General features: G+C 51.6%; 7 protein-coding genes across 7 annotated transcripts; 6 read left to right on the forward strand and 1 right to left on the reverse strand.

Annotated features, from left to right (window-relative positions):
- Window positions 1–304: 304 nt before the first annotated feature.
- AtWU_08391 (glycoside hydrolase family 18 protein) lies at window positions 305–1,822 on the forward strand (the record flags this gene model as incomplete). The annotated part of the gene is made up of 4 exons (XM_035503499.1): window positions 305–502; window positions 563–934; window positions 1,000–1,059; window positions 1,115–1,822. 4 exons carry the CDS (start codon window positions 305–307, stop codon window positions 1,820–1,822), a joined length of 1,338 nt encoding a protein of 445 aa, XP_035359392.1.
- Window positions 1,823–2,521: 699 nt separating this feature from the next.
- AtWU_08392 (general amidase GmdB) lies at window positions 2,522–4,408 on the forward strand (the record flags this gene model as incomplete). Its single annotated transcript, XM_035503500.1, has 5 exons — window positions 2,522–2,827; window positions 2,881–3,156; window positions 3,204–4,073; window positions 4,132–4,219; window positions 4,293–4,408. The coding sequence occupies 5 exons, from the start codon at window positions 2,522–2,524 to the stop codon at window positions 4,406–4,408; spliced, it is 1,656 nt and encodes a 551-aa protein (XP_035359393.1).
- Window positions 4,409–5,254: 846 nt separating this feature from the next.
- AtWU_08393 (DDB1/RSE1 family protein) lies at window positions 5,255–9,301 on the reverse strand (the record flags this gene model as incomplete). The annotated part of the gene is made up of 4 exons (XM_035503501.1): window positions 5,255–5,281; window positions 5,334–6,618; window positions 6,810–8,883; window positions 9,058–9,301. The coding sequence occupies 4 exons, from the start codon at window positions 9,299–9,301 to the stop codon at window positions 5,255–5,257; spliced, it is 3,630 nt and encodes a 1,209-aa protein (XP_035359394.1).
- Window positions 9,302–10,090: 789 nt separating this feature from the next.
- Window positions 10,091–11,567, forward strand: AtWU_08394 (ubiquitin domain-containing protein DSK2; the record flags this gene model as incomplete). The annotated part of the gene is made up of 2 exons (XM_035503502.1): window positions 10,091–10,555; window positions 10,629–11,567. 2 exons carry the CDS (start codon window positions 10,091–10,093, stop codon window positions 11,565–11,567), a joined length of 1,404 nt encoding a protein of 467 aa, XP_035359395.1.
- A 1,452-nt stretch (window positions 11,568–13,019) lies between these two features.
- Window positions 13,020–15,303, forward strand: AtWU_08395 (transmembrane 9 family protein; the record flags this gene model as incomplete). The annotated part of the gene is made up of 4 exons (XM_035503503.1): window positions 13,020–13,104; window positions 13,172–14,511; window positions 14,558–15,231; window positions 15,285–15,303. The coding sequence occupies 4 exons, from the start codon at window positions 13,020–13,022 to the stop codon at window positions 15,301–15,303; spliced, it is 2,118 nt and encodes a 705-aa protein (XP_035359396.1).
- Window positions 15,304–18,997: 3,694 nt separating this feature from the next.
- AtWU_08396 (putative choline sulfatase) lies at window positions 18,998–20,804 on the forward strand (the record flags this gene model as incomplete). Its single annotated transcript, XM_035503504.1, has 2 exons — window positions 18,998–19,408; window positions 19,467–20,804. The coding sequence occupies 2 exons, from the start codon at window positions 18,998–19,000 to the stop codon at window positions 20,802–20,804; spliced, it is 1,749 nt and encodes a 582-aa protein (XP_035359397.1).
- Window positions 20,805–21,277: 473 nt separating this feature from the next.
- AtWU_08397 (nitrilase) lies at window positions 21,278–22,554 on the forward strand (the record flags this gene model as incomplete). Its single annotated transcript, XM_035503505.1, has 2 exons — window positions 21,278–21,685; window positions 21,754–22,554. 2 exons carry the CDS (start codon window positions 21,278–21,280, stop codon window positions 22,552–22,554), a joined length of 1,209 nt encoding a protein of 402 aa, XP_035359398.1.
- Window positions 22,555–22,801: the final 247 nt, after the last annotated feature.

The following is a 22,801-nucleotide window of genomic DNA, read 5'->3' on the forward strand; positions in this document are numbered from 1 at the left end:
GGTGACCTCTTTGAGGTCATTCACAAAAATGTTGTGGTTACATTCATGCAAGTCTGCTTTCACCGCTGGTGACAGATTTCTTCAAGCACATCAGCAGCACAGAAAAACAGAGAATGAATATAAGTATGCGAGCAGATGACCCTCTGTCACTCTCTACCTGCACTACATGTCGACTGGTTCGCTCTGCATTTACATTCCTTCTCAATCTTGTCTTGCTATATCAAGGCTGACCCTCCTTCAACCTCTCTATTCACCCATTCTATTCCATTGTTGTTGATCATTTTTGGATCTTTCATCTTGTAACATGAAGCTTTTCTCTCTTCTACTTGTGGCCTTGGTCTCGGTGGTCAGCAGTGCTCACCATCACCGCCACCGCCACAGCATTAGTGGTCTTGATCCAGCTAAATTTCCCGGACCTAGCCACCTTGAGCCTGGCACCCACCACCTGATACCGCGCAACACCAGCGCGGAATACAAGTCCATTGCTTACTTTGTGAGCTGGGTGAGTCACCTCATCCAGCTATCGATACATCCTCCATGCGTTTTTACTGATTGGGCAAAGGCAATCTACGCCAGGAACCACACTCCGCAGGAAATCCCTGTCGATAAACTGACCCATATTATGTACGCATTCGCCAACGTCACCTCCAGCGGCGACGTCATCCTAGCCGATCGATGGTCCGACATCGATAAGCACTTCCCTGGTGATTCATGGAATGATGTCGGAAACAACATTTACGGATGTGTCAAGCAACTCAACCTCCTGAAGCAGAAGAATCGCAATCTCAAGGTGCTTCTATCGATTGGAGGCTGGACATACTCACCCCATTTTGTGATCCCGGCGAGTACGGATCAAGGCCGGAAGACGTTCGCTTCCTCGGCTGTCAGGTTGCTGGCCGACTTGGGTTTTGACGGATTGGATATAGATTGGGAGGTATGTACCTACATGATGGCTACGGGTACTTCTCCAAAACCGTGCTAACGTGTCTACTTACGTAGTACCCTGCCAACGAGGCCCAAGCCTCAGACATGGTATTACTCCTACGCGAGGTTCGCGAGGTACGCTTTCCCTCCCCATTACCATACCCATCAATCGCCCACTAACCCTAAACAGGAACTAAACAAATACAGCCGCGAACACGGCAACGGCACGCACTTCCTCCTCAGCATAGCTACCTCAGCAGGTCCCTCCAAATACAACACCCTCCACATATCCGCCATGAACCTCTACCTCGACTTCTGGAATGTAATGGCCTACGACTACGCCGGCAGCTGGGACACAACCGCAGGCCACCAGGCCAACCTCTACTTCTCACGAGACGACCCCAATTCAACACCCTTCCACACAGAGCAAGCCATTTCCGCATACGTAGCCGCCGGCGTTCCCGCCCATAAACTCATCCTCGGTATGCCGCTCTACGGGCGCGCCTTCTTAAACACTGAAGGTCCGGGTAAGCCGTTTAATGGTATCGGTAAAGGAAGCTTCGAGGATGGGGTGTGGGATTACAAAGCGCTTCCTCCTGCGGGGGCTAATGTGTCCGAACTGAGAACTATTGGTGCGAGTTACTCGTTTGATGCTGCCAAACGGACGATGATCAGCTATGATACGCCTGCTATTGCTAGGCAGAAGGCAGAGTATATCAGGAATAAGGGCCTGGGGGGTGCCATGTGGTGGGAGACTTCGGCGGATAAGGTTGGGGCGGAGAGTTTGATTACTACGGTCGTGGATTCGCTAGGTGGTACCGGCGCTCTGGAAAGGTCGGAGAATCATCTGGAGTATCCGACGTCGCAGTATGATAATGTGAGGAAGGGGTTTCATTGAGTGATTCAGGTGATTGTGAGACGATAGATGGTGTGAGTTTGCGAGAAGATATGTTTATGGTTTTGTCTGTACATTTGGAATAGACGAACTCATTAGATTATTGTCGCAAGACAGTGTGGTTACTGACTGAGCAAAGTTGTATGGCGAGATGTAACAAAGAGGCACCTGACAGCGGGTCATGGGACTTCCTTGCAATTGCTTGTGTCTCTTCTTCCTTAAACTCACACCATCCCCTTGTTTTTCATCACTAACGGCAGCACTCAGTCTCAAATGAATCAGCAGAGAGATGATGAGTCTTCCTCTACACCTGACCTCTTGTTATCGAGGAAAATATATCCATCATTCAGTTGGAAACCTTACAAACATCTCTGGGCTAGACGAAGCCCATAACGTGCAAGGGAGGAGTAATGAGAGCTCCAGATCTAAATGGCCTCCTGTTAAGTTTGAAAGTGAATACAGGGACCAATAGCAAAAACCCCCCAACCCACCATGACGGATCTTTGCTGATAACAAGTTCCTGCAGGAATCGAAACCAGATAGCGGGAATCTTACACTCCGCCAAGTACGATAAAGAAAGATCATCCTGTCAGCACGGTGGGATGCCCCGGGGAAGTATAACCGGGCGCAACTGAACCACCAATTTGTCTCATCCCGCAACCCCTCCATCCCTCACTACAACCCCGAACATTCAGAATCACCATGACTATCACAGAAGTTCCAGCCAAAGATTGGCGTGTCATTGTCGCTGAAAGACGTAGAGATCTCGACTCTAAGATCCCCTCCGAGTGGCGGCTTAAGGAGGACTTTGTTTCTTCCCTTCCTCGTCCTACGCATCTTTTGGCCTCCAATGCTGTTGAGAAGAGTGGAATCCTCACAGATGCTGAGCTAGATATTACTGGCAGCTATGATGCTTCGCAATTGCTCAAGAAACTTGCCTCTGGCGAGCTAAGCTCCGTGGCCGTTACGACCGCGTTCTGCAAGCGGGCGGCTGTTGCGCAGCAATTGGTGGGCTGTCCGAGATAAATTTACCTAGATGCTAGACTAATATGCTGTGGTAGACTTCATGCTTGACGGAGCATTTCTTCGACTTCGCTCTAGAACGCGCCAAGTACCTTGACGACTATCTCAAGCGGGAGAAGAAAGTCATCGGACCGCTGCATGGCCTTCCGATCAGTCTCAAAGATAGCTACCATGTGAAAGGATACCATACCACCATTGGATATGTGTCATTCCTCGGGCATGGCCCTGCAACCACGAACTCGGCTGTAGTAGATATGTTACTTGATTTGGGCGCGGTGCTGTACGTGAAGACAAACGTCCCTCAAACGATGCTGGTAAGCCTCTTCGCCAACGCGTTACCATGCACAACTGACACTTCCAGACCGCCGACTCAGACAATAACATCTACGGACGTACCCTCAACCCCCACAACACAGCCCTCACAGCCGGTGGTTCCACCGGCGGCGAAGGTGCACTTCTAGCCCTCCGGGGCTCCCTCATCGGCGTCGGCACCGACGTCGCAGGCTCGATCCGCATCCCTGCGCTCTGCTGCGGCATCTACGGCTTCAAACCAACGACAGCCCGAATCCCCTACGGCGGCCAAGTCAGCTTCCTGTACGAAGGTCCCCCGTCAGTTGAACCCTGCGCCGGTCCCATGACCGCAACCTTTGAGGACCTCGAGCTCTTCATGTCCACGATCCTCGACGCCGAACCCTGGCGCTACGACGTAACGACCCTCGCAGCACCCTGGTCCCGCAACCCCCAACTAACAGAGCCCCTAACGATCGGCATCCTCGCCACGGACGAGAAATACCCCCTCCACCCGCCTATCAAACGTGCCCTAGAGTCTGCCATTGAGGCCTTGACCCGAAAAGGCCACCGCATCGTCTACCTCGACAACGACACCAACAAAGACCTCGACATCGCCTACGCGAACCGCCTCTTCTGGCAATACGGCACCTACTCACCACACCACGACCACGTCACTCCCAGCGGTGAACCACTAGTTACCTCTGTGGCCAAGGGGCCCTCCCCAATGGTCACAGGAGATTTCCCCGTCTCGAAGGAGCTGGGCATCTTCGAGGAGATCCACGAGTTACATCACAAGAGACAAGACTACCGCGACGCATGGCGCAAAGTCTGGGTTGAGACCGGCATCGATGTAATCCTAGGCCCAGGGGCACAGAACACCGCCGTCCCACATGATACATACGCGTGGCCGCCCTACACGGTCGTATGGAATCTGCTCGACGTGAGTACATCTCATCTATATTGCAGAATGAAACAAACCTAACCGTATGCACTACCAGTACCCAGCATGCATCATTCCCTACGGCCAGGCTTCAAAAGAACTTGATCCTGAGCCCATGCCTATCAACGATGGCATGCAGCCTAGTTGTAAGTCAATCTAACTACACATTCGCCTTAATAAGGATATGAGAACGCATACTGACGAAACACAAATAAATAGACAACCCCGACGAAGTCGACGGCGCTCCCTGCGCACTACAAATCATCACGTCCCGATTCCAGGACGAGAAATGTCTCGCCGCTGCGAGGATCATTGATCGGGATATTCGCTCGTAGGATATACAGTACTATTTTAGTGGATAATAACATACTGGATCGGGAAGTATGGTATGATTTGGTACTTAATACTTGGTTGTAGTAGTCATCTAGGATAGGGTTGGTCATACATCGTAGTAGTCTGATGTGTGATGAATATATATATCGGGGACTTCACTGCAATATGATACTACTACTATGAACTACTACTAGTAGTTTGCTGGGTATTGCTAATGGCACTAGAACCACAGGGACATTATAGCTGAATATATATTTGAAGTGTTCTACTACACCTAGTACTAGTAGAATGCAGTACAACACGCACTAGATCAAAAGCGCAGTGCGCAAGTAGTACTAGTACTACTAAGTTATGGAGGAATAAATGGCAAGGGGCTTAGTTTTAGTTGATAGTATAGAAGGTGATTAAATCAAACATCATTCATTATTTCAATATATTATCCCTGCTGAATACCAACATCTACTGCTTCTGCTACGTGTTGTCTCGACGGATAAATTACGATGATACCCGTGGCATGCGGGTAAGATCGTACTCAAAGATCGTCGAAGGCTTACGCCTTATTCTTGTCTCGTACAGGCTGTATCTAGTACAGGCTGCATCCAGCTCAAGATCAACCGAGGGGAGCGAGAGATCGAGCGAGGCAAGAGACGTGCAATTGCGAAATGCACTACTGTATACGAGGGAGCTCGACGTACTATGCGTCACTCACCACCAACGGATACCGGATTTAGGATCATCTGGTATTTAATGTAAATGTACATGTCTTCATGTGCTAAAGGAGAATCAACTATGGGGTATCCGAAACCCTCATACAACATTAGCCCTGGTAGACGCCGAAACCATTCAAATTAATACGCCACCCTGGTCCGCATGTCCTATAACATCATTAGTCATCTTATATGTTAATTGTAGTAAAGGCAGTCTTACCGAAATCTTGCGCTCGATTTCCCGGACAGAACGGTCCAGTTCCGCTGCGATCATCATCTTCGTATCATTAGGCAATAAAAAGTACATCTCGCACAGGTCTCCGTCAATGACACCCTTGACCGGCGCATAGTAACTGCGGTAGATCAGGTGGTCCCGTCCAGCGAGAGGAGGGTGCTGTGCAGCTAACTGCATCTCCAGGTTTTGGAAGAAGTCCACATCCTCTCGGCCGATGAATGGCACCAACATACCAATCGTGCCCTGGAAACCAGTCCAGACGAGGATGTCCCGACCACCTGCCACGAGTTGAGTCTTGTGCAAGCTCGTTGGGATGTCCTGAGTATACACGTGGATCATCAGCTCCAAGCGATTGGGAGTGCCCTGGAGATAGCCGCGTTCGTGAATCAAATGCGCGCCCGATCCATCCTCATCCGCCTCTTCAGACGTCTTTTTCGGGCAACGGAGGAGCCAAAGGTTGCCAAACTTGTCACCACCGGCAGTGGTTTCATAGTCAACCATGGTGGTGGCAGTAGTCCAACGAGACACGGAATCATCCACAAACGGAATCAAGACGTTCTCTTGATACTTGTACACGACATACGTGACACTTTCGCGAACATCGCTAACGACAATTCGAGATCCCTGGGTCTGCAGACCAACGATAGTCTTTGGCACCACGGGCGCCTGACACTTACGAAGGAGCTGTTTCATACCAAGATCATAAATGCGAAGCAACGACCCGATACCAGCAACCAGGCGGCCCTGGAATCCCAGTAGGGCAAGAGGTGGTTCCTCGACCTTGGTCTTGTGGATGAACTCCAGCTCTCTTCCATCCTCCTGGAAGCGGTAAATGTGGATATAGCCACCGGCGGATTTGGGCGGGTTGACAGTCATGTCTTTGGCTGTTCCAACCACCAGGAACGTCTCATCATCCTGGCTGGTGAAAGGGACTGCAGCAATGCTAATCGCCGCCTCATTCTCTTCCAGCTCGATTGTATGAACGACTGCCTTCGCATCCAAGGGATCAACCACCTGAATACAGGACGCCCAATGCCCTGTGGCTCGGGGGTATCCGAAGTCTTCGGGTGGAAGAATAGTTTCGTCACCACCACGAGACTTCGAATCTTCCAGCAGCTTGGCTCTGGTAGAGGGAGACAGAACATTGTTGTCAGATTCAATAACGTAGAACAACGGCTGCTCAGGATGCTTCAGGAAGCGGCGTGGAGTATACGAGAGCGGAATCGACTGTTGCAACATGTTGTTGTCCAGCTTCTCGATAGAGAAAATCCTAGCCACGCATGTTAGCTGATGTCCAGTAGATACCTCAAGGACAAATTATAGTGTGAATGAATGATCTCAGTAGGAACAATTGGAAATAGTACAAGTATAAAAGGTTCTTCCACATAGGCTTTCGGATCCCAGTTCTCATCATACGATCGATTGCAGGTGCAAAGTGGGGGATAAAGACAATAAACGTACCGTAGATTTTGTCCCTGGATACCGACCATGCCCTCCACGCACTGTTCACTTGAAAAGTTCCAGCCCCATTCGAGCCCAACGTAATCGAGTGGAGTAAGCATGAAGCCCTTCGTTTGAACATCAGAATACCCAAGCCAGGGACGCGAGCTCAGGCCCAGCACTGCTGTTTGTCCCTTGACAGACACCTGGAAAAGCTTCACAGCTTTAGACCCAAGAAAACGCGTGCGAGTATCTGAGAGTTCACCGGTGACCTCGTCCAGAACTGTCCGCAGGTAGACACCGGAATACAGACCTATGTGCAAATACAAGGTAGTTCCTCCGGAACTGGAATCAGCCATTGACATGATGTTCAGGGCGGAAGGAGCAGCGGTCAGGGCTTGAACCGACTTGTTCTCCAGAGTAGAGTCAGGGTCCAAGCTGAGAATACGGACAGTCGAGTCGTCGCAGCCGACAGCCAAGAACGAGCTCCGAACGCGACCTTCGGGAACTTCACCCAGGCTGAGACAGGTAACCGTGCCTGACATTTGACGGCGCTCGTCATACTCAGCCAAGGACCCGTCAGAGTCCATCTCAAAGTAGACGATCTCGCCGGAACTGAGAGCAACGGCGACTTGACGCTCGTTGGTTGCGGCTGCGACAATCGACCGATGCTGAGGGGCAGGCCACTCATTCACCCGACGATCTGCGAGAATGTGACGGATACCCCTGGGGTGGATTTGAATCAAAGAGTCCTCGCCGAGCTGCTGAACAGCCAACGTTGGTGCGGTGGATAGGAAACCAGTGTCGGTAACTTCCTCGACGGTCTCGCCAATGCTGAGCACAAGAGTTCCGTTGGCAAAGGAGAGAATGATGTAAGCATCAAACTCATCAGATCTGGTGAGCTTGGTCGTCCAGACCGCAGAAGGCACACTGGGCAACTCTGATTCGACAATTTCGGATACTTCCAAGCCATGCTTGAGCGTCCTAAAACTGCTCCGAGCGCCAGCGCCAGAGATAGTGTAAATTTGAGGCGCATCGTCCTCGGTAATGTTGACCACCTTGCTGTCAATCAATGGGTTGAGGGAGTTGATGGTTTCAACAAGGTTGAGGTTCTCTGCACCTCTTGGCCGGAAATAAATCGGGTCACAAGGGACTGATGGGTCAGCTGAGAAAGCCTCGCTCGTGAATTCAATCTCCTCATCATCGTCACCCAGCTTCTCGAACTGGTAAAAATGATGGTTACCAGCCTCACTGGCAACATAGAGGAAACCACTCTTCAAGATCAACAAGCTCGAGGCCAGCGGAACAGTATCAAAGTACTTGATCTTCAGGCGCTTGACTTCACCCGTGAGCTGACCGTTGTCATCTTCAACCATGTCGATGGTGAGCTTGAAGAGATCGCCGTCTTCAGTCTGAATGAGAAAGAAGAAAGCACCCCTCATCTTGTGCATCACACCGGCCGTGATGGAACGCTTACGCTCCGGGTTCTCAGTGGCACCGCTGCGCCGAGGAATTGGCACTCGGAACGCATCTTGGTTGGAGTGACGGTAGGTAACACTGTCCTCCGCACACACCAACACACCACTGGGACCGTCTGCGCCTCCAGGGACCTGGAAGAGAAGAGAAGCCGTGCGATCGACGGGATCAGACCACTTGCGGACTACATGATTGAGTCCAAGATCCAGCTCATAGTAGACCAGATGCTTCTCCAGCTCCTCGAAAGCCTGGCCAGTGGGGTCCTGATCAGACTCTGAGTAGTCGACCTCAAGCGCTGCGAAGACCGGGTTTTCATACCCGACATCCAACGCCGTCATGGCAAACACCAGTGTCTGTGGTTTGTGGGCTTCAAGCGGGGACGAGATCGTCAGCTCGGCCTGCGAGTTCCGATTCAGGACGTATACAAGCTTGTTCTTCTCGACAGAAGCGATAATACACGCACGGCCCTTGGGATCCACAGCCAAATACTGGCCTGGGATGACACGGCGGACACCCGACTTGCCAAATGTCTCGAGATGAATCCGGTTGAACCGGTTCTGAGACGGCACATACTCAATGATAGTGATGCGTCCCGAATCCGAACCAATGATGATGTAATCTACAGGCATCTTTCAGCACAGTTCTCAATCACCAAGACCCAGTGTCAACGTTGCCGACCGGGAGCACGTCCCAGCACCAAGCGGGGACGATTCGGCAAGGGATCGTGCTGCCCGGGAAGCTTGAAGAATCACTATGATGATCTTGAAAGTCCAGCAGGGAAAGCATAACATACCTTTGCTACTACCGGCCAGTCTGAAGGCTGCCAGCGAGCGGATGATGCCAAAGACATCTTGGGAAAAGAGCGGCGTGACCTTGCCCTGGGTGGGATCGGGACGATGGATCGTGAGCTTCGATCCGGACGCGGTGACAATTTGCTGCTCCTTTGTCCCAGCAAATTGACCGAGAATGGCCTGGGTGATCGCAGTTGGAGGCTGGATCGTCAAGGAGTACATGAACATGTGCGAAGTAGTCGCCATGGTGAACAGACGCGACTCTCACCGAGCCTGGACAGGTGGAGGAGGGGTGTGGTTGGGGGTTGTTTACGACGCGATTGTAGCCAGGATGACACTACAATGCAAGCAGTCCCATTGCTGCCAGTGGAGCAGATGGGGAGAGAGGACTCTCGAAACCGAGTGTCCTCACACAGAGGGAAGGTTGGTGGAGAGGAAAGAAGAGAGAAGCAAGCCAGACAGCGTGTTTCTGCAAGAAAGGAAAGGAAAGGTGAAAATTCCGGTTAGCGAAGAAGGAAATGAGCTTGTGGTTCCGTTTGCCTGGTTTGGCTGCTATCACGTGATAGCTCGATTCTCACTTACACCGTACATACGGCACCTTACACAGCAGCCCGCCGATGTGGGCGGACCGGCGGGGGAAATACCGTTTGGGCGGTACAAGCGTGCTTGGAAGGCGGACGATGCGATTCTGCCCGCTTCCACCTCGCCGGTTACGCTATCATCCGCTAACTCAGCACTGAGGCAACCCCATACCTAGTCAACCTAGTAAGTTAACTAGTTAACTGGCCGACGCTGCCTTACTCTCCCTGCAAGAGGACAACTTCCCCAGTCCATTGTGCATATCTACCCGTCTACCTACTTCCCTTCCTTTGCACCACTTTCTCCTCCCCCCCCCATCCTTTTTCCCCACGACGTCCTTACTTTGATCGACTCTCCTCCGACACCTTTATTGTGTGACGTGATCTGTCTCCTCAGGCTGACTGTCTCCGGACACCCCTCGATCCCCTCCAACCCGTCGCAACCCCAATACAAACCATGGCTGATGATACCGCCGCGGCCGAGGATGCGCAAATCACTTTCAACGTGAAGTCATCCAATGATGCCAAATACACTCTCACTTTGCCATCATCAACCTCCGTCTCTGACCTGAAGGAGAAGTTATCGTCATCAGAATATGCTGATACCCCGGCTGAGCGCCAGCGTCTGATCTACTCGGGCAGAGTCCTCAAAGATAATGAGACCCTGGCAACGTACAAAATCAAGGACGGACACACTATTCACTTGGTGAAGAGTGCGCCCAGCAATGTGCGCCCAGGCGGTGCTGCGTCGACGACATCAACATCCGCACCAGCTGGCGCTGCTCCTACTCCTGCGGCTGCTGGCGTTCCCACGAATCTCGCTGCCGGTACGGGCAATAACCCACTCGCGGGGTTGACGGGGGCCAGATATGCCGGGTTTGCGCAACTGCCAGGTGCGGGAATGTTTGGACCTGATGGCGGGGTAAGTCGTTTGCCTGATCTTGTCCTGACAGACTTCTTGTGCCTTCAACAAACCACTAATACACTGTTTCTAGATGGGCCCTCCTCCTGACACGGAATCCATGCTCAACATGCTCGAAAACCCCCAATTTCAGTCTACGATCAACGAAGCTCTGCAAAACCCCGCTATGATTGACATGATGATCCAGCAGAACCCCATGCTGCGCGAAATGGGTCCTGGCGTGCGGCAGATGATGCAGAGCCCGGAGTTTCGCCGCATGCTCACCGACCCCAACTCGATACGTCAGATGGTACAGATGCAGAGAGCTATGGGTGGCGGGGGCCTTGGTGGAGGAGGCGCATTTCCAGCTCCCGGGGTGACCAACACAACACCCGAGGAAAACAGAGACGCTCAGAACAACACCGGTACTACACCCACTCCTGGCGCCGCGTTCAACCCCTTCATGCCTGCCGGACTTGGTGCTGGAAATCCTTTTGCGGCGCTTTTTGGAGGCAATCCCATGATGGGTAACCCTGCTGCAGGAGCGACGCCGTCGGGCGTCTCCCCCACCGCAGGCGGAACTCAACAGGAAGGTACCGAGAGAGCCGCTGGGGGTGACAACGCTACGGGACAAGGACAGAATCAGCAGGGTTTCCAGAATCCGTTCAACATGTTCATGAACCCAGCGCTCTTTGGTGGCCAGGGTGGTCAGGCGGGTGCGAACCCTTTCAACCCGCAACAGAATCCTTTCCTCCGGGACCCAGCCTTGCTGCAACAATGGATGCAGAACCTGGGTGCTGCGCCGGGAGAAGGCGGCGCGGCTGGCACCAATCCTCTGGCGGCACTCTTTGGTGGTGGATTTGGCAGCCCCCCTCCACAGGATAACCGCCCCCCGGAGGAACGGTATGCGGAGCAGCTTCGTCAACTGAATGATATGGGATTCTTCGAGTTTGAGAGAAATATCGAGGCTCTCCGTCGAGCAGGAGGCAGCGTGCAAGGGGCAGTGGAGTATCTACTGAGCCACCCTTCTTAATCACGTCTTCATCCCGACCGCGATGACTTGCATTATTGTTTATCATTCTTCGAGTTTCCCCAGTTGATTTATAACCCTTATTGACGATGCATTTCTGCGTACGTGTCAATGCGGGATGACCCTTTTTATGTAGCAAATATCCTCACAGCCTAGTTGCACGGCGTTACATTAGCAGGAATTATGACAATTTACAATCGCAAGCGGAAAGTAAAATGTGGACTAGGAGTGAGCGTAGTAGTAATGACATCCAACCATATAAACCTCTTCAGAGGCCAAGGATCTTTCCTAGATATGGCCATTTCCCTTATCTTATCTGTTCTCTGTATTGTCTGTCATGTTCTTAATTTCCCCCTTTATCTACGATTAAAGTTAGCTATTCCTGATCAGTTCCATCATCTAAGTTGTTTTCCTTTCCTGAAATATCTTCATTTCTTTTCATCTAGATATAGTGACCGATAGGAGTTTACTTGCTGTTAACCCGATACCCTAACTGGTGGTCATACTGCCGGACAGTACCACATTGTCGTATTTGCTTCTACAAAGAGTCCTCCTCTCTGATGGATTAATTGGTTCAACTAAACTTACTATAAGCTTAATACAATCATAAGTTTGTTTAGTCTACAAGACGTTGAGCGTATCTCTTAGTGGTTGTCGAAGTCCTCGATTCAATGCCCACAGTGAAGACCGACCGTATGTGACGTGGGTGGTGCAGCTCCGGCAGAGTCGCGCAACTTTAGGTTAGTTTAAAGCCATGGGGTAAAGAATTTCTTGCAGATAGATAGATGCCTTAATCATTAACATCTACCATAAAGTGTCCTGACCATGGGAATAGAAAAAGGAGGCCGGCCTGGAACTGGTTGCGGAATGGCGCTAAACCCCTTGAGGAGGGCAAGGCTTCCGTGCTCTTCTTCACTTCCGAAACAAAGCATCGAGAAACGAACCCCGTCTTCTTCTCCTTCTTCCCCTCTCTTCCTGTTTCATCTCTTCCTGTCCTCCATCCTCCTCCCTCAGTACTCGCGGGTCTAGTTCACTTCATCTGGCATTCAATGCCGTTTCCACTCGTTCGCTCGGCCTGAGTTGTCCTTTTGCTGTCTTCCTCCACCCACCCGCATCTTGAACCGCTGGATCTCCGTTCAATACCTGCTCGTCGGGCTGCATCACCCATCCTCTTTGCCAACTAGCCTGTCCCTTTCCTTCAGTCTTTCGGATATGTTCGTCTTTTGAGCTCTGGCCCGCAATTATATTTCGTACATACTGCTTTTAATATCCCCAAATTATACGAGTTGAGCTCTGAGAGGGAAGATCGGGGCGGTCAGTTGAAAGTTATTGATCTGCATCTGGGATTGTCGGATCCGCCACGTACGAATCAGCTGCCCGCGATCGTGGGTGCATTGCGCAACAGCATCACCGCTTCGGACACCGTGGGCTGAATCCTTCTTCCGCCATCCGATCATGGCGTTGTCTCAATTTTGGCGTCCCCGTCAGTGGACACTATGGCTTCTCTTTGTGTCTTATGCCTATGCGTTCTACGTTCCTGGTAGGTGGTCTACGCCGCGACGTTGCCCGTAGGACTCTTGATGCTTACGCATGACTGCTACTGCCAGGCTATTCGGTCAAGCGCTACAATGACGATGAGCATATTCCCCTCCTTGTGAATAAGATCTTCTCCGACAACACACAACTCCAGTATGCCTACTTTGACCTGCCTTTCGTCTGTCCCCCTAGCGGAAGATCGCATGGTGGCTCCCCCTTTGGTTCCGGACAAAGCGTGTCCCTGAATCTGGGAGAGATCCTTCGCGGCGATCGCATCATGACCTCGGATTTCGAACTTCAGATGGGTAAAAACGTCGAATGCCAAGCGCTCTGCACACAGGAGGTCGGGCGCAAGGATGTCAAATGGGGTCGTCAACTCATCCATGAAGGTTATGTAGCGGAATGGATTGCCGACAATCTGCCTGGAGCGACAAGCTTTGTGACCGTTGACCGTAGTCGCAAATATTATGCTACTGGCTTTAAGCTGGGATTCCAGGAGTTTTCGCCCATCGACGGCAAGCCGCGTTACTACATCAACAACCATTTTACCATTGTCATCCGCTGGCGGTCGGCACCCGAGGGCGGAAAGGTTATTGTTGGATTCGAGATCTACCCGAAGAGCATTCGCGCCGCCGATCATCTGGAGGGCGGCTGCCCCCAACATGTCCACGAGACCCACGAGGGATTGGAGCTATACATTCCCCCGGATACCTCGAAACTGCGTGAAATGTACCCTGGATCTTCGTACATTCCCGAGGATGATGGCGACATTGACGACGGTGCCACCTTGAAGATCCCCTACACCTACTCTGTCTACTTCAAGGAAGAAAATGGTGTCGACTGGTGGAACCGGTGGGACCTCTACTTCAGCAACCAGGATGAGGGCTCTACGACACATTGGCTTGCTATTCTCAACTCGTTGACCATCGCTGGTGTTCTTGGGGTTGCCGTGTACGTTATCTGGGGTCGCACGGTTCAAGGAGACATCAAGGGCCGTGGAGATGGGGCCATGGAGGATGGAAAACTCAAGGTCCGGAAAGCCAAGCCCGAGAGAAAGGGCGATGGACTCTTGGAGCAAGGAGCTGATGTCGAACGGGATGCGGATGTCTCGTCCGATGACGAGGGTCTCGAAGATGTGAGCGGATGGAAACTCCTTCATGGTGATGTCTTCCGTGTGCCACAGTACAGTGGACTGCTTGCACCCCTTGTCGGCTCCGGTATGCAGCTGCTCTTTATGGTGTCGGGACTTTTGCTACTCAGCTGCCTGGGTGTTTTGAACCCGAGTTTCCGTGGCGGTTTCGTCAGCGTTGGTATGGGTCTGTTCGTCTTCGCTGGTCTCTTCTCGGGGTACTTTTCGGGAAGGCTTTACAAGACCTTCGGCGGTACATATTGGCGCAAGAACACTCTCATAGTAAGTCGTCCCTATGGTGTGATAGGACTCTGGCTGACCGATTCAGACTGCGTTATTCTTCCCTGGACTCGCTTTCTGCCTCATCTTCATTCTCAACCTCTTCGTGTGGGCGCAGGCCTCTAGCACTGCCATTCCTTTCGGCACGCTGGTGAGTCTTCTGGCTCTCTGGCTGCTCATCCAAGTGCCGTTGGTGTATGCGGGCAGCTGGTACGGATACGTGCGCACCGCGCCCTGGGAGCATCCGACCAAGACGACCTCCATTGCGCGTCAAATCCCGCCACAGCCATGGTATTTGCACAGCATCAGCGGGACTCTCTTGACCGGCCTGGGTCCATTCGCGGTGCTGTTCATTGAGCTTCTGTTTGTCTTCAAGAACCTGTGGCAGGACAAGAGCGGATACTACTACGTGTTTGGCTTTTTGAGCGCCGTGTCGTCGATCCTGATGGTAACGGTCAGCGAAGTGACAGTCATCGCTACCTACAGCCAACTCTGCGCAGAGAACTACCACTGGTGGTGGCAGAGCTTCCTCACGGGTAGCAGCAGCGCATTCTGGGTGTTTGGCTACTGCGTGTGGTACTTTATCTTTCACCTGCACATCACTGGCTTCGTGTCGAGTCTGCTGTTCTTCAGCTACAGCTTCCTGGCGTGCGCCGTGTATGGTCTCCTGACGGGCACGGTTGGATTCTTGACGGCGTACATGTTCATCCGGCGGATCTACAGGTGAGTCAATGCTTTGTTGCATGTTGCACGTAGGCCGATGCTAACCGAAGCAGTTCCGTCAAAGTTGATTGATCGACTCAAATCAATGGCCGCAGCAGACAAATCCATGGCGCCTCGACCGGATTTCAGTCACGTGGTGTCATCTACCAGCACTGTCCTACATGAGATTGGTTCGCCATATCCAACCGCTGGCAATCCAATCCTTTCTTTGACAGGAAAAATATGTGAATGTCGCGGGCCTTTGGCAGTTGTGGCCTGCGGCCCTGCTGTGTTGGTATATATAAGAAGAGTACATCTGTCATTAGCGAAATCATAGCCGTTGACTTGTTTCCATTGACACTCAAGTGGCAAACTCAGCCAGCCTCAAAATGTAGACCGTCCAAGTCTCTCCGACCATTAGATAAGTAAAACCAAACCCCAAGTTTAACCCGCCAAGCCCATTTCCGCAAGGGACACTGGGCACATGACTGCGCGCATCCAGAGAATATTCGCCAAGCGGTCCCCGACCAGTCCCATCTTTGGGAAACTACTGCCACAGCAACCACTCTTCCTCCACATCAATCTTCACTCATACCACACCCTCCGCCTACCTTAGTAGACAAAGCGTATTCCTTAAAGAGTAGCCTTCTACTACCGGCAGACTCACTATTTTCTTGATATAGAGGTATTAAACTGCTACCTCAGGCGTAAACAACCTAAATCGACAGGCAGTAAAGATTGTGCCTGCACTAAAATAAGACTTCCCTCTATTAGAAGCGCCTTGACCCCATAAGGTAGAGACAGCAGGGTATGGCATAACCGGAGCCTGGCTAGTGTGGAGGAAAGCCTAGCAGGTTGTGGCAGTAACGTACCTTCCCATCTTTGAGACCACCAAGACCACCAACATGGGCGGATGTGCACGCCAAGCCAAGCAGGTGGAATTCCAATTCCAACTTATGTGCAACAAGCACAGCAAGTGTGGACAACTGTACCAGCAGTGGATTGAGATCGGTTCGATACATGCAACTTACTCTTCTACAAACCCCCCCCCCCCCTCCCCCCCTCCTTCCTCCCCAGTGGAAAATCTGAATACTTGCCTGATTGACCTCACTGCGTGGGATGTTGTGGTACATGAAAGCATACATCATACATCATCCATCATCCAGCGAGATTCAAATTCTAGGCAGAAGTCACGTAGCCACTACTTACTACTATGAGAATGATCATCTCGAAATAAGATTCTACATGAAATCTTAGTTATTTACAAAGTAGTTAGAATTGATCATTCGACCCACGGACCCCCCGGAATGCGGGGAAGCTTAGTCCTATTAGCACCATTAGTATGTGATAATAGTAGTCCATACTATGATTCTTAACTACTAGTTAAGTTTAATATTTATACCAAAAGTGGAATAACTATCCCTTAGCGGCAGTTACTGATCACGCAGCTAGTAGTTTAGTCTACGTAAGTGAATTGCTTAAAAATAGATAGTTCATTGACTAATCTACAAAGTATTGTGTTCTAGAATTGTGACGACCGGTGGGATGATCTTCTAGATGTATACGTAACTTTAGTTAGGATTTCCACGCGGAATGGATGGGGGGTGTGGAGGGGCGGGCGATGATGCCATCGCCCCGGAATATTTGGTGATGTGACGGATATATGGATAGATACATTCGTTCCGACGGCATGTCCGAGTTTAATTTATCTGTCTATCTATATGTCTATTTCATGTATCTTACTTGTTTACATGTTATTGTGTGTATGTTTGTTGTATGTGGGATGTAAATTATTATGTGATGTGGGTAGGACACGGGGGTTGGCGTTGTGTAAGGACTGGCTTGACTTGACTTGTTCTGTGTGACTGATTGGATTTACTTCCAACTGTTGTGTGGGATGAAGCATACTAGTAAGTACTAGTCATGGGACATTGAATTAGAATTTCTGGCTCTATTCACAAAGTCTACTAGTTAGTATGTGTCCTTGTACATTTGTGGTTCTTTCAAGCCTTGGTAAAGGTGGGAAGAAGTGAGGATCCGTGGATCGGGGGATTATGGGCAGGTGATGTCTTTTTCCTTCTTGTCTTTTTTCCCATCCTGGTTTTTTATCGTCGTTGTCCAACCCATCTGGGAATAATGAATGGTTCCGGCGAAGAATTCTGGAATTGGGTTGGGTGAGTGGCAAGGGGAGGGCTTTGATCTGGTTGGTGGTTGGTTTGTTGGAGAAAGACTCCGTGGAAGTTTCTTGTCTTAGTAAGGAGGTCTACTTATTAGGAATTAGTCTATCACTGAACTTGCACAGGAGAATGATGCGTTGGTATAATCTGGGGATGGGATAAAGTCAGATTACCTGCTGTATGACATGTACTGTACCGGGGATGTTTCTATCTCGTATCAATCAGTAAACCAATTTACATTGGTATGAGGACAGATCGCATGTCGGGGCTGGCTGGGCTGGCTGTAGTGAAACCCGCCTGTTCTTTGGAAATCCCCCCAATGTATCGCGTGCTCAATCCCACACCCAATCAAACATTGTGGCGACGCTGCTGACGCATGACCCCGTTAGTCAGCAGCCTCAGACCCCTGTCGGATCCGGCCGGGGGTGGAAACAGCGCGACCAATCAGCAATGAACCTATTGCCAAGGGGCCAAGAGTGGGTGATTCAAAAAGGACTAGTGTGCAGCGGGATGCTCGGCTAGCAAACCGGGGAAGGGAAGATGGTTCATTTCGAAAAATGAAGCGAAGCAGCGGTGTCAGCGGATGTCTATCTCAGACAAAACAGGCAGGAGGAAAGATTCAAGGAATGTGGAGAGGGTGTAGATGAATAGCAGGTAACAGGTATAATCTCGGCTAAGATAAAAGACCATTGATTAGACTAAAGTACCAATTTTCCTGCTAGTGTCGCCATCGGAGAACCGCGCCACCGCGATTGGCTCGCGTGGCAACGCCTCGAGGAATCCGTTGCCTATCAGAGGGATTGGCGGTGGCCCCTTTTCTGGCCTGTGATTGGGGAGCCCCGGGCGGTTATCAGGCGGTTCTGCCGATCTCCACTCTGGCTCTTTGAAATATGCCGGGGGCAGCAGCAGAAAGCAGCAGAAAAGATAATGCTAACGGAACTACCATAGTAGACTAGTCTAGTCGCAGAAATAAAAGATACCATGCAGCAAACTTAGCCAAGACTTTCAAAATAAGAAAGTCACATTTTTCGGGAGAAGATAGATAGATACATACACAACAATCAACACCCCCCCAGATACAATTAATCATTCTTACTTCTATTCGGCTCTCCTGAAGATCCTCCTCCCGTGGCTGTGAGATCACCCTCCCTGCGTCACCAACCATGGAACCTTCCGCAATCACACCATCGTCCCCGCTGATGGTTCCATTGTTGCGGTGACATGGAGATCTGGTGCGACACGCCCCGGTAGCGCGGCTGTCGCCCTTTTCCCTCCCGGTTTTCATTGCCCACCCATGGATGCTTTGGTTGGTTGGTCAATTTTCTGCTCGTCTACTGTCTTCCGTCTCCACCAGTCCCTTCGCTCCGCCTGACTTACTTATATCCTTCTCTGGCCCGGCTGTCTCTCTTTGTCGTCCGCTCCCTTTTCCTATTGACACTTCTCTCTCTCACTTACTCCTCCGTCATTTCCTTCCTTTTTAACCTTCCCGTCACACTTTCCGACATCATTGCCTTCCTTGGTGTCGACGTCACGCGTCTCCCCTTTTGACTTCACTTCCATCTTGATCCAGTGCATCCCTCCCCGGACAGAGAGTGTCCCCCATCATCATCATGGCTGAGAAGAAGCCTAACATCCTCTACATCATGGCCGACCAGATGGCGGCCCCCTTGTTGGCCTTTCACGACAAGGATTCCCCCATCAAAACTCCCAACTTGAACAAGTTGGCGCAGGAAGGTGTCGTTTTTGACTCAGCCTACTGCAACTCGCCGCTCTGCGCGCCCTCGCGCTTCGTCATGGTGACCGGTCAATTGCCCTCCAAGATTGGCGCCTACGACAACGCTTCCGATCTGCCTGCAGACACCCCCACCTACGCTCACTATCTGCGCCGTGAAGGCTATCATACCGCTTTGGCCGGTAAAATGCACTTTTGCGGTCCGGATCAGCTGCACGGATACGAGCAGCGCCTGACCAGCGACATCTATCCTGGCGATTACGGCTGGTCAGTGAATTGGGATGAGCCGGTAAGTTTATTCACCCCGCCATCCGGCTTGGAGAATGGCGAAATGCTGACCGAAATAGGAAATCCGTCCCGACTGGTACCACAACATGTCTTCCGTCATGGAGGCGGGTCCCGTGGTGCGCACTAACCAGCTGGACTTTGATGAGGAGGTCATCTACAAGTCCACCCAGTACCTCTACGATCATGTGCGTCAGCGCAACGACCAGCCGTTCTGTCTGACCGTGTCCATGACTCATCCCCACGACCCTTATGCTATGACTAAGGAGTTCTGGGATTTGTATGAGGACGTCGAGATCCCGCTGCCTAAGCAGGCGGCTATCCCGCAGGACCAGCAGGATCCGCACTCGCAGCGTGTGCTCAAGTGCATTGACCTCTGGGGCAAGGAAATGCCTGAGGAGCGTATCAAGGCGGCCCGCCGCGCTTACTACGCTGCCTGCACGTACGTCGACACCAACGTGGGCAAGCTGCTCAAGGTGCTTGATGACTGCGGAGTCCGTGACGACACCATCATCGTCTTCACTGGCGACCACGGCGACATGCTGGGTGAGCGTGGTCTCTGGTACAAGATGGTCTGGTACGAGAACTCGTCGCGTGTGCCGTTCATTGTGAACGCGCCCAAGCGATTCGCACCGAAGCGGGTGAAGGAGAACGTGTCGACCATGGACCTGCTGCCGACATTCGCAGAGATGGTGGGGGCACCGTTGGTGCGCGAGCTGCCGCTGGACGGCGTGTCGCTGATGCCCTACCTGACCGGCGAGGACGGCGTCAAGACCAACACGGTGCTGGGTGAGTACATGGCAGAAGGTACGCAGTCGCCAACGGTCATGATCCGGCGCGGGCGCTACAAGTTTGTGTACTCGTTGATTGACCCACCCATGTTGTTCGACTTGGAGGCCGACCCACAAGAGCGGGTCAACCTGGTGGCGGGGCTGACGGAGAAGCCGTCGTTTGAGGCTCCGAAGCCCGTGCCTGTCACACAGTTGAACCCTGCGCCGCTGCCCACGCCAGGCGATTCGCCTCGGGGTTCACCGATGCAGCGTGCGTCGTTCCCATTCCCCACGCCCCCGCGCACCCCTAGCCCGGGCAAGTCGGCATATGCCCTCCCGGAGAGCCGTGAGCCGGCCAAGCTGCTGGCGTACTTCACCGAGGAGGTCCACGCGCGGTGGGATCTGGAGAAGATCCGCGAGGACGTGCTGCGGTCGCAGCGCCGCCGACGCCTCGTGTACTCTGCCCTGATCCAGGGCACTCCATCGATCTGGGACTACGAGCCGCGAGTGGACCCTAGTGCGCAATACGTGCGCAACCAGGGCAAGGGCGCGCTGGACGATGTGGAAATGATCTCTCGGTGGCCGCGGGTGTTGCAGCAGGCTGCGACCGCAAAGGGGATGAACGTTTAACTGATATTTTCCTGTTTATACAATCTGCTTTGTGATGAACGGGTTGTTTGGGTATTAAAATTGGAGTCATAGCGAGGCGCATGGGCTTGCATTGCAGCTATTTCTTGCGTCTAGCGTTGAGCTTATGTATTATAAGACATTGAATCAATGTATGTACGCAATACCGGAAGATTGATTTATTCCTACGTCTTTACATCTTTGTCATCCGTAGCGGCCGAGCAGTTAGTAGATGGTATCAATTCAGCAGTCACTGAAAAAGCTTTATATCCAAATGACGTGTTGTCAGGGGCCGTTTGTGATGCCAAAACAAAGAGTGCACTACGTCACATGTAACCATGGATGATCTAACTTTGTAACTTCTCCGCGCTCCAACCTCGTCATCTCACCACCAACACTCAAACAACATCACCATGATCATCCTGATCCTTATCATAATAGTCATAATCATAATCTAGTATAATCTCATAGTTACTATGTCCCCCAGAAAACTCACCCTCGCCATCGCCCACCCAACCATAACATCCACCTCCCCATCCCAAATCACCCAGCTCGCCCACACCGCAGCGTCCAAGGGCGCTCATCTCCTCGTCATTCCGTCTTACGCGACACCAGCTGCAGCAACAGCAAGGAATAAGAATCCAAGAGACCAATTCTTGAAGCTATTCAATTGCGCTCACGATCTATCCGACCCGGGAAGTAATCCCGAATGCCACGCCGAGAAGAAATCCAAAGCTAGAGAGATACTGGAACATCTCGCTCAGGAAACGAAACTGTTCCTGATTGTGGGGTTACTGGAGCGCGCTTGTGGGAATTTGTATCATACTGTGGTGTATATTCATCCTAGGGATGGGTTAGTGGAGAAGAGGAGGTGTTTTGCATTGGTTTGTACCTCATTTTCATTCTGTATGAGGATAAACGGGTATGCTAATGTTTGGTGGTGAGCGTATAGACCGGCGCAGCAAAGACATATCTCTCTTCCGGACAACCGCATACATCTCCGATTACTATTAATTGCAAAAGTGGGCTTGAGGTGAAGATAGGGGTCGGCTTATGCGAGGAGAATTACCATCCGCTTGTTCGGCAGGAACTCTATACAGCTGGTATTCATGTCTACATTTCCCTCGGTGGTGTCTCCTATCTCGATGGTAGTGACAGCGATGGTGGGGATGAAACTGGCCTATGGGAGAGTTTACTGCGCACGGTAGCTGTCGAAGGGAGAGTATTCGTTCTGGGAAGTTACACTACTTCTCAACAGGCGCATCAACATCAACTTGCCTCTCCTACCCGTATCCCCAGCTGGCAATTCTCCCCAGGCGCGAAGAAACGGTCTCTGTCTATTACAGCCGAAGGGCCACATGAGATTGTCTGGCCGGAGGTTCGGCATGCGGATGGTGATGGTGGTGCAGCTGCCGCTATGGGACCGCGGAGGTCTGTGACGGCGGAGGGACCGCATGAGATTGTGTGGCCAGGACAGTCGAATGCCGATGTGAGTGTGAATGTGGATGGGGAGATGAGTCCGGGGAGAGTGGAGCAGAGACATGTTCATGTTGGTGGTGGTAGTGGTAGTGGAAGGGAAGGGCCGTCGGGAGAAAGTGGGTGTGGAGGGGCAGCGTGGATAGTGGGTCCGTTTGGAGATGTTCTGGCGGGTTCGAGGGGAGGAGTATCGTTGGATGATGATGGGTTGTTGGTGAGGGAGGTGGATTTGGAGGATTGTATTCGAGGGAGATGGGATCGAGATTTGGCGGGCTAGGCCTATTGAGTTGCCGTTCTATATGGAATATTGTGACATTGTGAATATTGTGAATATTTGGAGAGCTTAAGACTATATTCTAAGTAGTTGAGATCTACCTACCCGAAGAAGAACCTACCATATCTACACAGTACTAACCAGTTAAGCTTCCGTCAAGCAGAGACTAATCATCTGATGATGATGATCCCTGTCGCTGAGCTGGCAGGAGGGGTAACCCCACCATCATTCTATTAGTATCATCCCAGAC

This window comes from Aspergillus tubingensis (genome assembly GCF_013340325.1).
Source record: "Aspergillus tubingensis WU-2223L DNA, scaffold_9, whole genome shotgun sequence".
NCBI classification, from domain to species: Eukaryota; Fungi; Ascomycota; class Eurotiomycetes; order Eurotiales; family Aspergillaceae; genus Aspergillus; species Aspergillus tubingensis.